This window comes from Cucurbita pepo, chromosome 12 (assembly GCF_057944985.1).
Source record: "Cucurbita pepo subsp. pepo isolate OVF chromosome 12, ASM5794498v1, whole genome shotgun sequence".
In the NCBI taxonomy this organism is placed as follows: domain Eukaryota; kingdom Viridiplantae; phylum Streptophyta; class Magnoliopsida; order Cucurbitales; family Cucurbitaceae; genus Cucurbita; species Cucurbita pepo.
In genome coordinates this window covers 12924058-12938178 of record NC_141809.1, presented here as the reverse complement: position 1 = coordinate 12938178, position 14121 = coordinate 12924058, and the positions used below count along the sequence as shown (strand labels likewise).

The 14121-nt window shown below is 38.7% G+C and overlaps 3 protein-coding genes across 6 annotated transcripts; 1 reads left to right on the top strand and 2 right to left on the bottom strand.

Moving 5' to 3' along the window:
- Positions 1-783: 783 nt before the first annotated feature.
- Positions 784-4680, bottom strand: BRIZ2 (zinc finger (C3HC4-type RING finger) family protein). Its single transcript, XM_023693485.2, has 12 exons — positions 4417-4680; positions 3873-3988; positions 3652-3760; positions 3420-3534; positions 3070-3167; positions 2853-2959; positions 2476-2722; positions 2334-2387; positions 2007-2150; positions 1819-1883; positions 1416-1470; positions 784-1105 (listed from the first exon to the last, which is right to left on the bottom strand). Exons 1-12 carry the CDS (start codon positions 4669-4671, stop codon positions 944-946), a joined length of 1527 nt encoding a protein of 508 aa, XP_023549253.2. The 5' UTR covers positions 4672-4680; the 3' UTR covers positions 784-943.
- A 185-nt stretch (positions 4681-4865) lies between these two features.
- LOC111806503 (Pentatricopeptide repeat (PPR) superfamily protein) lies at positions 4866-7508 on the top strand. Of its 3 annotated transcripts, none has more exons than XM_023691848.2 (3): positions 4866-6494; positions 7056-7135; positions 7228-7508. In XM_023691848.2, exon 1 carries the CDS (start codon positions 4895-4897, stop codon positions 6329-6331), a length of 1437 nt encoding a protein of 478 aa, XP_023547616.1. In that variant the 5' UTR covers positions 4866-4894; the 3' UTR covers positions 6332-6494; positions 7056-7135; positions 7228-7508. The 3 variants fall into 3 exon arrangements, with proteins under 3 accessions (XP_023547616.1, XP_086985343.1, XP_023547614.1); XM_087129217.1 differs by having other exon boundaries at positions 7056-7160; XM_023691846.2 differs by having other exon boundaries at positions 7056-7508.
- Positions 7509-10258: 2750 nt separating this feature from the next.
- LOC111807353 (amino acid transporter AVT6E-like) lies at positions 10259-12438 on the bottom strand. Of its 2 annotated transcripts, XM_087128992.1 has the most exons (2): positions 12248-12438; positions 10259-12097 (listed from the first exon to the last, which is right to left on the bottom strand). In XM_087128992.1, exon 2 carries the CDS (start codon positions 11870-11872, stop codon positions 10676-10678), a length of 1197 nt encoding a protein of 398 aa, XP_086985118.1. In that variant the 5' UTR covers positions 11873-12097; positions 12248-12438; the 3' UTR covers positions 10259-10675. The 2 variants fall into 2 exon arrangements, with proteins under 2 accessions (XP_086985118.1, XP_023548818.2); XM_023693050.2 differs by having other exon boundaries at positions 10259-12438.
- Between the last annotated feature and the right edge of the window lie 1683 nt (positions 12439-14121).

The window sequence follows — 14121 nt, the reverse complement described above, 5'->3', positions numbered from 1 at the left end:
AGCCCACTCAAACTAGTGAGAACACAATTCATCTCTCAAATTTACTCTTTTCTTAAAAGAAAAATATCAGAAACGATTTTTAGTTGTTACATCAAGTCCATCGAACCCATGTTAACCAAATCGAAACGAGATGATAGTAGTATGACCACTTTCAAACTTAGTGGGCAACCTTTGGATCTAAATTATCCAAGAACCCCAAAAGATGATAAGAAATCAACACAAAGGAAAGTTTTGTAACAGATTACCTTAACGATCAAGAGGAAAGAAATTCATTTCAAACTCGTGGTTCGAATAACTTCACAAGATAGTTTGATCAAGACTACTTAAATAACTCTAACATACAAATCTAAACAGAAAAAAATGCAAAGCAACAAGCTCGTATCATAAGAGGCATAATATACCACTTTCATTTTAATATCCAAAATCTTCGTACTAAAGCAACAACATGAACGACGATTTATAGCCTTCAAAATAAACCTTAAAGTAACATATGATTAATTAGAATGTTGTAACTCTCGTGCCTATCAATACCATAATGACCCTTAACTAATTGTAACTTGAAACCTTAAAAATAATACTCCAAAATTGAAAAAATACAACATGTATGGTATAATCTTGTCATCCACCTGGAAGTCTTTGTGGCATGATTAAGCACCTTATTTCGTATCACTACTCGTCCTATTTCCATCAATTTAAAAGAAGGGTGATTATCTAGCTAAGAGCTCAAGAGACGAGGACTAGCTTTTGAAACATTCAATCAAGCCTTCTATAGTACTCAGCACAAACAAGTAATAAGGCTCTTTATTGGTGCAAAAGTATTTCTTTCTTCATTTACAATGCCTTACTTGCTTACTGAAGACAGTCAAATTCATGTTCGTATGTGTAAGATATGGCGAAAAATAGAGCTGGAATAGACAGACCGTGGCGACGTCGATGATCAAACTTAGCTTCTTTTCTTGATGTTGGACTTGGAGCTTCCTTTGCCACTGTTCTTAGAAGATGTCTCTGCTGATATTGGCAGAATGCTGGCATCTCTCGACTCACTTGATACTGATAGCTCCTCCATCTGCTGACCAGTTTCTAGGTATGCCATTAGTTCTCCAAGCTGAAAGTAACATAAGAAAAGCTATTAATTCAATACCATACCAAATCAAACGGTTGAGAACAGATTTCATGTAAAGGCCCAAGCCCACTGCTAGCAGATATTGTCCTCTTTAGACTTTTCCTTTCGAGTTTGTCCTCAAGATTTTTAAAATGCGTCTGCTAGAGAAAAGTTTTCACACCCTTATAAAGAATGCTTTGTTCTCCTCCCTAACTGACGTGGGATCTCACATTTCACATTTCACATTTCATGAGCGTTGGAGAAGGGTCAAAAGAAAAGAGAGAGAAATTGAGAGGTAAAGAACATGCATTACCTGCCCTTCTAAAGCCTGTATTTTGTTGTCCTTCGCTTCTAAAGTCTTTTTTTCCCTGAGGGCAAATAAGATATCTCAAATACTTGAAAAGAAAATGAAAACGACCAGTTCACAGAAATATCTGCTGCCCTGTTTGTATTCAGCTATTAAGTTTTGGGATGTAGTAGTGAAATATGAATTATGTTAATTTCCAGAAACTGTTCGCATGTAGATGTTGGGGCTGAAACTTGCACTGTTCATTTAATTTGCTCACAAGCTCGCAACCTAGCAGATCAACTAAGCTAAGCCTTAAGCAAAACAGAAACAAATGCATCTGAACCAGGCAGCAGCTCAGCACAGTTTCAATTCAACTAGGAATTAATCCTTAAAAGATGCAGATTGTGGCAATAGGATAGAAATTTACCTTTCTTCCATTCCAAGGATCTTTGTTTTCCATATCTCCTGATTTTTCAAGAGATTCTCATTCAGCTGCAGACAAAGAAACAATAAACCATCATCAAAACTCACATTATTGTATTTATGTAGATAATGTCTCCATTATCATATCGTCCAATACAAAGAAAGTAGCTTCAATCTGAAGCGGTCACTAACATCATCTATAAATTTTTTCTCCTTGATGCACTTATCCAGCTTAGCCTGCATCTTCTGCAGTTTTTGATTGATGGTCTTCTCAATAGCTCTAGATATTTCTCTTTCAGTTTCTTCTTTGACTTCTAGTAGCAGCGACTCAAAATACTACAATTGTGACAAATATACCGGTGAAAAATCTAAAAATGCAGCAAAATGTTAGAACTGAAGTATCAACGAACAGCCAGACTACTCACATGGCACAAGAAACTTTAGTCTCGAGTTTGTATTCTTAATAGAAATGCATACACTCATGGGTGATAAGAAGTTAAGAAGGAATAGAAGACATACTAGTTTTTGGTTTTCGAGTTGACCGGTAAGCAGTTCATTGTATTCGTTGACAATCTATTGGGTATCATCACAATTTGTTAGCACATATTGTTCAGAGGATAACCTGGTGCGGTAACTAGGTACAAGGGTTAAAAGATATTACAAGTTCAACTCTACTGTTCAAAAGAGCCTCACTAGTTGCAGCATCTACACCACCACAACTCATGCACCCGTCATTAGCATGAGCACAATATGAATTCAACTCAACCAATTTCCCATCCGTTTTGGATTGGATCAAACGATGGACATAATTATCTCCTGCATAATCCCATACGCGTTGAGTTTCTAACTCAAGAGAATAACAGTGCTGTGTTTCTTTCCAATGTACTATAGCATGCCCTTCTTTATACCTGAACCCGATTCATCAATATTTTAGTATTCCAGCCAATACTCAACATAAAAGGGGTAAAAAAAAACCCTTAATAATCTTCCAGTGACAAAATAACTGAGAATGAAAGAAATCACAGCATAAAACATTACTTGCCACAGCCAACAAAGCCACAGATAACACAAATCCACAAGTTTTCAGAAGTCTGACAAATAAAACACACTGATTGTTCAGGCTGCTGCTGACAATATCGGCACACCTAGAAATTATCAAACCAAGTAGGTGATGAATTTTCAAGTTAAACGATCCAAAACCATAGGAAAAGTGTTCGAATAAGACCATCAGTTAAAAGCTGAAGAAATCACATACTGGACAAGAGGAATCAGTCCATTTTGATATGCACGAACAATGGAAGGAATGATTGCAGATAGTAGTAAGAATTCCACTAGTCTCTTGGTCTAATCTATCTGCATTGTCAGAAGTTAAAAGGTGAAACAAACTAAAAAGAATCAAGTTAACAAGGCACCAGTACCAAACACGCCTTGAGAACGTTAGTTAATAGTGGATAATGGAGTAGAGAGCATGTGAGTCATCTGCATGATCTAAAAGGTTAATACTGTAATGATAGAACTAGACACTGCATAGAAAAGTTCCATTGACGATATGCCTAAAAATTGTTTTAAGAAACGCAAGATTTAAAGCATTTCCATTTTACTAACCCAGGCAGACTGGACATGTTGGTTGCTCGGTTGAACTTGCAGGGGATGCTTGTGCATGCTCAATTGACGCTGTGTACTGAACATCAACCATGAAAAACACGCGACAAACTTCTGCCTATATTCAAATGCAATGAATGAAAATGGGGAAAAAAATCATTCACCAAAAGGCCATAGTCCCTAAACAATCCTTTCAAGTGAACAAACATATTAGAGACCAATGCTAATGCCCAACCTCCAACGATGAGTAACGCCTCTCATTCAAATGCTTGTAGAAGTTATCGGCTGAATCCTGACTTCGAAATCTTATTAATATACTGTACCTATCCTCCACCCCATCGCCTCTATCAGGAACAACAATAGTAAAGAAATAAATCAAAATCAAGATAAAACTCGCAATATCTATAGACGAATACCTAATGACTAAAAACAGGAGTAATAGTTGAGCAATTAAACCTGACAACTCGCATCTCCAAAATTTCATGAATGAAAGAACCACAAAACTGGCAAAAGTCTGCATAAGTCATATGATTTGGCACTCCAAGTACACAAACAAGAGGCTTCCTCTCGACCTACGCAAAACAAACTATTTGTTCATAATAGAAAATGAACTTGCATACAAAAAATCCCAACTATGAATCATTATTGTTTATCCAGTGAGAAGTTGAATTTAAGTTTCAGAATCAGAGGCCCTATCTGCGTTGCTAAGAAATAACAACCAAGAATGATGTTACTTTCTCAAATAAAACTTGCTTAGCGAATATATCGGCAATTTTGATACGTTAAAACTCCATAAAATCCCTTCGACACAATCATGATAAAGAAAATTGAATAAAAGAAAATTCTATTTCTAAATTTGTCACCCTGTTAATACATATAAGAACTCGGAAAATTTTGAAATCTATGCTAACATCTTGCCAAGAGAAACCCCAATACTGCCCTAGAAAACTCCAACACTAAAGAATTCGCAAGAAATAAAGATTAAAGAATCGTAGCTCACAGGCAGAGCAGAAGCAGATGTCGAGGATGAGGAGGAAACGTCATCTCGGAATAGATGAACGACACCTCTGATCTCCTCGATTCTGGGGTTTCCAGAGGAGAAATGAAAGGCCTGTGTCACACCTTTAATGGAAGAGGAGGAGGAGGAAGAAGAAAAATCACTGGGATCGCCTACAACCAATGACGATTTTGGAGGCCGGAACCCTTCATCGGAGGTGGCCGGTACGTCGTGTCCAGCGGCCGAACTAGTTGGCATCCCGGCGATGAGTGCGACGGCGGGAATTGAGTTTTCGCGGGGAAACGATTTATGCTCCTCTTGTATCATCTCTGAATTACAGAAAAAAAGAACATAAAAAATTAAATAATAATAATAATTAAAAAAAAATTATTTTTCAAGCCCTAATTTTTGGTCTTCATTGGGCAGCTGACCGATCAATCCCGGGCAGCCCAACCATTAGGTCCATTGCTCCGAACTCGCAATGCTTACTCTCCTGGTTAGAATCAGAAACTCAAAGCCTCTCTGTCCGGAAATGCTTTCTTCCTTCGCTTCCCGCCGTTTCCCTCCGTCTATTTTCTCCTTCTCCGACGTGTTTCTTCCGGCGGCGGCCATATTGTTTTCCACCAAAACAACCAATCCCATTTCGGAGTTCGGTTTCAATTTCAACACCCCGGAGGATCGTCCAACACAGACTAATTTCGACCCTCCTACAGTTCGCGAGGCACTCGATTCTTATTGCAATGATTGGAGGTGCTCGTACGAGTTTTTCAACTGGGTTGAATCAGAATGTAAGTTCGATCACACCACCGAGACCTACAATCGCATGCTGGACATTCTCGGTAAGTTCTTCGAATTCGACCTTTCTTGGGAATTGATTCAACGTATGCTACAATCCCCGTTTGCTTCACCGGATCATGCGACGTTTCGAATTATGTTTAAGCGCTATGCATCGGCACATTTAGTTAGTGAAGCAATTGCTGCTTATGAGAGATTGCGGGAGTTTAAATTGAGAGACGAAACTTCGTTTTGTAATCTTATTGATGCACTTTGTGAGTATAGACATGTTGTTGAAGCTCAGGATTTGTGTTTTGGGAAGAACAGGAAGTTGAATTGTGGTGCGAGTACGAAGATTCATAACTTAATTCTTCGTGGTTGGCTTAAAATGGGGTGGTGGAGCAAATGTAGAGAGTTTTGGGAAGAGATGGATAAGAAGGGTGTTCGTAAGGATTTGCATTCGTATTCCATTTACATGGACATACAGTGCAAGAGTGGGAAGCCATGGAAGGCTGTTAAATTGTACAAGGAGATGAAAAAGAAGGGGATGAAACTAGATGTAGTGGCGTATAATACAGTGATTCATGCCATTGGGATATCAGAAGGTGTTGATTTTGCCAGCCGGGTGTTTCAGGAGATGAAGGAAATGGGGTGTAAGCCTAACGTTGTAACTTGCAATACTATTATTAAGCTATTTTGTGAGAATGGTAGATTCAAGGATGCCCATATGATGCTCGATCAAATGCTTAAGAAGGATTGTCCGCCTAATGTCATCACGTATCATTGTTTTTTTCGGTCTCTCGAAAAGCCGAACGAGATTCTTATGTTATTTGATAGGATGATTAAATATGGGGTTCAACCAAAGATGGATACTTATGTGATGCTCATGAGGAAGTTTGGAAGATGGGGGTTTCTAAGACCAGTGTTTGTAGTGTGGAATAAGATGGAGGAACTTGGGTGTAGCCCAGATGAGTCTGCTTACAATTCTTTGATTGATGCTCTTGTGGAGAAGGGCATGATAGATATGGCTAGGAAGTACGACGAAGAGATGGTAGTGAAAGGTCTTTCGCCTAAGCTGAGAGAGGAATTGGGGACGAAGATGGTGAATGGTGGCTATCATGCCAATGTGAACTGCAACAAGTAGGCAGTATATGCACTTCTTGGTGCTTGTAGACATATTTGATCTTGGGACATACTATTACCCAGATTCAGATGTTGCAAAAAAAAGTTAAGGCGAACTTGTTGAACTTCGATCTGGACGAATCTGTTATACAGAAGTTTGAGCGGAGAGGCGATTAGAGCAAATGGTAAGAGGTCAAAACATCTTGTAAACATGATGAACATTATATTACTAATTAAGCTCTAATTTTGTAGTAGCCCAAGCTCATCGCTAGCAAATATTGTCCTCTTAGAGCTTTCTCTTCCGGACTTCTCTTCAAAGTTTTAAAATACGTCTGCTAAAGAGAGGCTTCCACACCTTTATATAGAATATGTTTGATGTGGGATCTCACAATCCACTCCCCTTCAGGGCCCAGCATCCTCACTAGCACTCGTTCCCTTCTCCAATCGATGTGGGACCCTCCAATTCACCCCTCTTCAGGGCCCAGCATCCTTATTGACACACCGCCTCGTGTCCACCCCCTTCGGGGCTCAGCCTTCTCATTGGCACATCGCCCGGTGTCTGGCTCTTATACCATTTCTAACAGCCTAAGCCAACCGCCAGTAGAAATTGTTCTCTTTGGGCTTTTTCTTCCGGGCTTCCCTTCAATGTTTTAAAATGCGTATGCTAGGGAGAGGTTTCCACCCCTATCTAGAATATGTCTGGATGAATTTGTCCATTTTTCATTCAGTTTCGATATCTTTGGCAGGCTATCATGATGTCCGGATGAGTTTTTCCACTCCAGTTCTTGAAGCAGTCTGCAGATGATCTCTAAGATTCTTCATGAAGGTATCAGATTATGAAAAATACTAAGGTATATCTTGGGAGCCCACCCTCTTTTTGCAACCACAATTTGTCATATGACGAACTCTTTTTATTAGCTTTCTTTCCTGATGATGGTTGGTGTGGGCTGCAAAAAGACGAGCGCAACCCGGTATGCACCCGAGTATTGCGCTCAAGTTATTGAATCATCGACCTATGCCCCAAGATGACAAACATCACCAAGACGAGGGGCAGTAAGTAAACTATTAATATGTTACTTTTGTTCTTCATATTCTCCTTAGAATCCTTTTTTTGTATGTAGTTATTTTAAGAGACATAACTGCTTGAGAATTGGATACCTTTATTTGTTTTGAGAAATATGTTGGAACTTCAATTTTCAGCTCTGGAACTTACTTGTGAGTTCACGTTACGTCCACCGCTAATAGATATTGTCCATTTTGGTCTGTTACGTATCACCGTCAGTCTCACGATTTTAAAACGCATCTGTTAGGGAGAGATTTCCACACAAGAATGTTTCGTTCTCCTTTCCAACTGATGTGGGATCTCACAATTTACGTCCTATCTTAGAGCCGATGTTCTCGTTGGTACACCACTTTGACATAATAGTTGATGCCAAAGGTGCCGAGCCTTTGAACATCTCCAACCATCTTTTACTCTTTTTCTTTTTAAAAAAATAATATTTTAAAATTTTCTTTTAAATGTTTTTTTAGCTACGTAAAAAGACCAAACAGCCCCTGCAGGTTACGGCTACAGTCGCAAGGAGCGAGGACAAGTTAGGGAAAAAAGTGGGAAGTAAATTACAAATTTACCCCTCCTACGAAGCTTATTTCTGAGGGGAAAAGAGTTGTATAAATAAAAACGCCGAAAATTAATTCAGTCATTCTCACAGGCAGTTACAACTTCCCGTCTCCAATGGCGAACAAAACCGCTCCCTCTTCCCGCCTCTGTCTCTGTGCTCCGACCACCCATCCCGGCTCTTTCCGCTGCAGCCTCCACCGTCGTCCACGGAAGGCATCCGACAAAACGACGCTGTTGCGTGGAAGCCAATCGAAGGCCGCCACTGCCACTTCCACGGCGACCGATCTCTTTAAAGTGTTTCTGATGCAGGCCATCAAGCCTTCGAGTCATGATCTTCGGAGGAGGAGGAATTTCCAGCCTAAACCCTCCCGATTCTGCAATGTCGCTTCTGATCATCGCTTGGCAGTTTCTTCATCGTGAATCGCGTACGTATTAGTATGATTTTAAATTCTCTGTCGTGGATCGTCTCTAGAGATGAAGTTCAGAGAACGTAATTAGTATTTTGTTGCCGTGTTTGATTGAACTGAAATTGTCTTGGTATATAATTGGCGGATGGATTTTGTAAATTGTGACGTATTGTTATAGATCAGTAGTGAAGAGGAGAAGTTTGTATTACATAATCTCGAGATTACCAAAATTTTGATGTACTTGAAACCTAGAAAATGGAGTCTCATATCTTTATTTAAATTACTATTTTGTATAAACCGTCTTCTTTTGAAATTATCATTTTAGATTCCCAAATTTTGCGGTTGTATTGGTTTAGTGAATCCATTTAGATTATAAATCTGAGTGTATAAATCTGAGTGTTTTTCACTATTGAAAAATTTTATTCAACTGGTTGAATCTTAGAAGCTGAAGAATATAAGTTGATTTTTAAAATAGTTAAATATTCTACTTCTCATATTTATTTCATTGTTCTAGAAATTAAACGTTTCTTTTTAGAAGAAATCTTAAAACTTGTAATATCTTGGTGACGGTGAATACGTATATTATGTACTATACCAAGATGTCTATATGTTGTCAATTTATATGAATTTATTTCAATGATTTGCTGTCATCGAATGTACTTCATGTGAAGTTTCATCTTATGTAAAGTACTTCATGTGAAGTTTCATCTTATGTAAAGTACTTCATGTGAAGTTTCATCTTATGTAAAGAGTTTCTCAATTAATGTAAAGAGTTTCTCTCTAATTGAGTGCAAGGGTTATGCTTTGTCATTGACGGCCCCAGAAACTTACGCAGGAAGACGGGGAACTATTAGACCTAGAATGTTATTGTCGAATGTCCATACGTGTAAAGGTTTGTGGGAAAAATGATATCAAATAAGGTGTCTTAATCATGGTACTAAGAACAAGTTTCAAGTTACAATTTAGTTAGTGGTTATTATGGTATTGATTTACTTGAACACTACAACCTTTTTCGATTGATCACATGGTATTTTAGGATTTATTTTCAAGGGTATAAACCGTTATCATGTCGTTGCTTTACAAGAGAGGTTTTGGAGATTAAAATGAAAGTTATATATTCTACTTAGCACGAGTTTGTTCCTTTACATTTTCTGTATTTAGATTTAGATGCTAGAATCTTAAATCTTGAGTTTAGAAATAGAGTTTGTTCCTTTACATTTTCTATGTTTAGATATACATGCTAGAATCTTGAATCTGGAGTTTAGAAACAATTTTTCTTTGTCTTTGCTCTTTATAGTGAACAACAAGGTAAATTTGAATCATACTCTTTCGCCAAAGCGAAAACAAGGTGTTGCAAAAGAACTAGGAGTCAGTTGGCTTCAGATCAAGTGGATTAACTTGCACACGCCAAACAAGATGCCGATCCAAATCATGAAGAATCTTCATGAAATTTGTCTCTCAAGTCGTACAACCAAAGATAATCATAAGAGATGGGAATAGGTTCCACCATTTTGTTGATGGTTTATGTAACTGCAGGACTTCAATCTAACTAGGCGTTGGTGACACGTTCGTCGACAAACAAATGAAAATGGATGTGAAAATGGATGGTTCAACTCTGTGAAACATCCCTATTATGATGATGTGACAGCTTAAGTCCACCGCTAACAGATAGTGTTCGTTTTGGCCCATTATTATGTATCGCCAACCTTACCATTTTAAAACGTGTCTTCTAGGGAGAGGTTTTCACACCCTTATGAAAAAATTGCTTTGTTTCCCTCTCTAACCGACGTGGGATCTCACAATCCATCCCCCTTCGAGGCCCAGCGTCCCGCTGGCACACCACTAATATCTGGCTTTGATACCATTTGTAACAGCCCAAGCTCACGTTTTAAAATGCTTCTGCTAGGAAGAGGTTTACACACCCTTATCAAAAATGTTTTATTTCCCTCTCAAACCGAGGTGGGATCTCAACAGTTATAGATCGTAAACTACATGCATTTCAGATTGCTTAATCAGAAAATTTGTATTGAATAAAAGAAAATTTACCTCCTCCTAAGTGCTGAGTCTTTCACTTCTGCAAATTTGCAGCAGCTTGATACAGTTGCAAAACAATATCAACTTGTTAAGTACAGGGCATTCTGTTCAAGAAGTTTTGAGCAGTGCAGCTCGAGTAAGATGAAACATTCAAACGTTAGCATACACAACTCTTTCGATAGCAGTCCCCTAATTCACGAGCAATGCCATTTGCGTATGCGTTCTCGAATCGACGCCATATAAATCAGCTAACATGAATCGACGAGTCTTATGTAAGAATATACTTTCGAAATACTTGAAAGAATGGTTACTGGGACGGATTGCTTAAGCTGTAGATATTTCCAATCAATCCAACAATACCAACAATGACAGCAAGCCCTAACATCAACCATGATAGGAACTTTTCTGTAGCGTTCAAGCTCCCCGGCCCGCTCGTCTTGCTTAGCTTTAACGCAACAACCGATGGCAATATGAACCCCAGCGACACCGCTGATGTTGCCCCTGTAAACTTAAAGGCCATCCAAATATTGGGAATCATGGTTGAACCAAAATAAATCAGTGCCAACAACACAACTGTCAAGGCCAGAGATCTCTTCTTGCTCTCTGAAAGTGGTGCAGATCCCTCGAATATCAACTCGTCGACAGTTTGTCGTAAGGAGAAATGGATAACTGGAAACACAAGAACTAAATGAAGAATATAACCAATTCGAACAATGTAATTCAACGCGAAGCTGAATCGAATTCCTAGGTTCTTGTCAAAGTTCGTCAGCACATCGGACTCGGTATCGTTTCCAAAAAGTAGATAACCAGAAATAGCAGTCAAAGCATAAACTAAAATGCATATCACAGTTGTAATCCTCCCCACTGTATTCATCTTCTGGGGAGACCTCGTTTCGAGTTCGTTATAGATAGGCGGGACATTGAAATGACAGACATAAGCATTGGTCATTATCGGAACCACAACAAGAAGGTCTAAAATCGCCTTCTTCGATCCGAAATCAGGACTCATTCTCGGAGGCTCAATCGTTCCTTGTGCAAGCTTAATCAATGCTATGGCACAAGCAACTACAACAAAGACAACTGCAAGAACTACTGAAGCAGCAGACGTCAAACTCAAGGAATCAATCTTGTTGAGAGCACAGAGAGGTGCTAGAAAAACCACCAACACAACCAAAATCAAAAGCTTTCTATGATCCCAAAATCCATGCCCCAACCACTGATCAAAAACCCCAGAATGATGAACAGAACCAGACATAACATCGCCAATAATAATCAAATAAACAATCAAAACACCAGCATTGTTCACAATTACACAGATTTCAGTCAGAATCTTCATGGATTTCCCATATGCACAATGAACAACCTCCCCATATGAAGAAGCTTTAGAAATAACCAAAAATCTCACTAACAATTCAACGCTAAACTCAGATAAAATACCGATCAAAACTATCAGAACAAACCCCAAAACCACTCCAAGAACTTTCATGGTGGCCGGTAGAGCCATAATCCCAGCGCCAATAATCGACGTTGTGAGATTAAAAACAGCACCAGAAACCCCCGACCCCCCTCGAGATTCCCCAGTGATAAGCGGATGGCTATCGACATCAAAATCCAAATCATCGAAGAGATCATCCTTACCATCCGCATTTCCATTCAATCTTTTGGATCCTATTAAACCTTCCTCATCGGAATGTTTAGGCGCAGCCGATCTGAGGTTTTGGATATCAATCTGGGATTGCAATTCAACATATCTAGTTTTACTATCCATTTCGATGCATAAACGTCAACAGTTTATGCAACAATCAGATCGAGGTTCAAAACAACATTGAGATTGGCGAAATCCAGTAAGAAAACAATTGAGGAGAAAAGAAAAACTTACTTCAACAAGAACGGAACTGAAACCTCTTCTTTCTCCGATCAAACAAACAAATCAAATGAAGAACCCTAAATCTGAAGAACAACCAAACAGGGAATTTGAAGATCGAAAAGCTCCGTTAATGGTAGACTTTTCAACGGGATTGGATTTCCCTCTTCAAAGCTCCAAATAAAATAAAAAACCTTAAATACAGAGTTTGAATCAGATTGAAATCTGGATCCAGTTATTGTAATACAATCAGTCAATCCTTTGACTTCATTTGATGAATGACGTGGCAACATCTTACTGGGTTTTAACCTTTTTCAGATACGATTCTTTCTAGAAATGGCCGCACCAAATCCAACCTCGCAGCTTGAGTTAGTATTTTAAATTCCATTTTAATTGTTTAAATATGAGATAATAGTCGTATTAACACCAGAAATATTCATTTAATCAACTAAATTGGGGGTCGGTCCGAAACCGATCTTAAAAAATCGGGTACATATTTCTTTCTATTAACTAAACTAAGCCGGAAATAAGATTACATTCTTCGTACCCGTCCCAGTATAGAAAACCATGTTGTAATATTTAATTTTAATTTTTTAGACGTTTACATTTTTAATAAAAATTATATTGAAAATGAATATACGCTCCAATATTTGCAAAAATAAATAAAATAACCAAGATGTATATTGTTGACCAACCACTCACGTTTTTATTGAATTTATTATTATTATTATTATTATTGTTTGAAAATTTTAAAAATTTATTTAAATTTGTTGAAATTGAAAAATATTTAATTGTTAATTTATGAGGATGAAGAATAATTGGAAATGATAAAATGTCGTAATAGGAAGGCTAAAATCAACTTAAGAGGCTGCTTGAAAATGATAAACCACTTACCATACTTTATATTAATCATTATGATATAATTTTATAGAATATACATGAGGGAGGGTATGTTCATAAATTCATATAATTTACGAAACAAAATTGTTATCGACTATGTTCTCTCAATTGTAAGCAATTCTAGCTTAAGCCCACCGTTAATAAATATTGTCCTCTTTGGTCTATTATGAACCATCGTCGACGTCACAGTTTTAAAACGCTTCTTTTAGAGAAAGGTTTTCACACCCTTATTATAAGGAATGCTTCTTCAAACGATGTTGGATCTCACAATCCTTCACACCCTTAGTATAAGGAATGTTTCGTTCCACTCTTCAAACGATGTTGGATGAATCTCACAATCCACCCTCTTAACGTGACTGTTAGTAGGGAGAGATTTTCGCACCCGTGGGACACCCTTGGGAGTAGGGAGAGATTTTCGCACCTCTGGGCACCCCTGGGAGTAGGGAGAGATTTTCGCACCCCTGGGACACCCTTGGGAGTAGGGAGAGATTTTCGCACCCCTGGGACACCCTTGGGAGTAGGGAGACCTTGGGAGTAGGGAGAGATTTTCGCACCCCTGGGACACCCTTGGGAGTAGGGAGAGATTTTCGCACCCCTGGGACACCTTTGGGAGTAGGGAGAGATTTTCGCACCCCTGGGACTTTGGGAGTAGGGAGAGATTTTCGCACCCCTGGGAGTCATGGAAAGATTTTCACAATCTACCACCCGTGGGAGTCATGAAAAGATTTTCACAATCCACCCTCTTGATGTGTGTGTGTGATTAGGGAGAGATTTTCACACCCCTGGAAGTCAGGGTTCTCGCCGACACACCATCTTGTGATACCATCTGTCCGCACTTGTAACGCTTTGTTTCTCCCTCCAACCGATGTAGAGTCTCACAATCCACTCCTTAGGAGTCGGGGTTCTCGCTGACACACCGTCTTGTGATACCATCTATCCGCTTTAGCCCGTTACATATCATTATCAACATCACAATTTTAAAACGCATC

Coding starts and splice junctions, on each gene's coding strand:
- BRIZ2 (XM_023693485.2), bottom strand. CDS start 4,671: ATGCCAACTAGTTCGGCCGCTGGACACGACGTACCGGCCACCTCCGAT. Junction 3,761..3,872: donor TTGGAGATGCGAGTTGTCAG/GTTTAATTGCTC, acceptor TGTTCCTGATAG/AGGCGATGGGGTGGAGGATA. Junction 3,535..3,651: donor GGCGTTACTCATCGTTGGAG/GTTGGGCATTAG, acceptor ATTTGAATATAG/GCAGAAGTTTGTCGCGTGTT.
- LOC111806503 (XM_023691848.2), top strand. CDS start 4,895: ATGCTTACTCTCCTGGTTAGAATCAGAAACTCAAAGCCTCTCTGTCCG.
- LOC111807353 (XM_023693050.2), bottom strand. CDS start 12,136: ATGGATAGTAAAACTAGATATGTTGAATTGCAATCCCAGATTGATATC.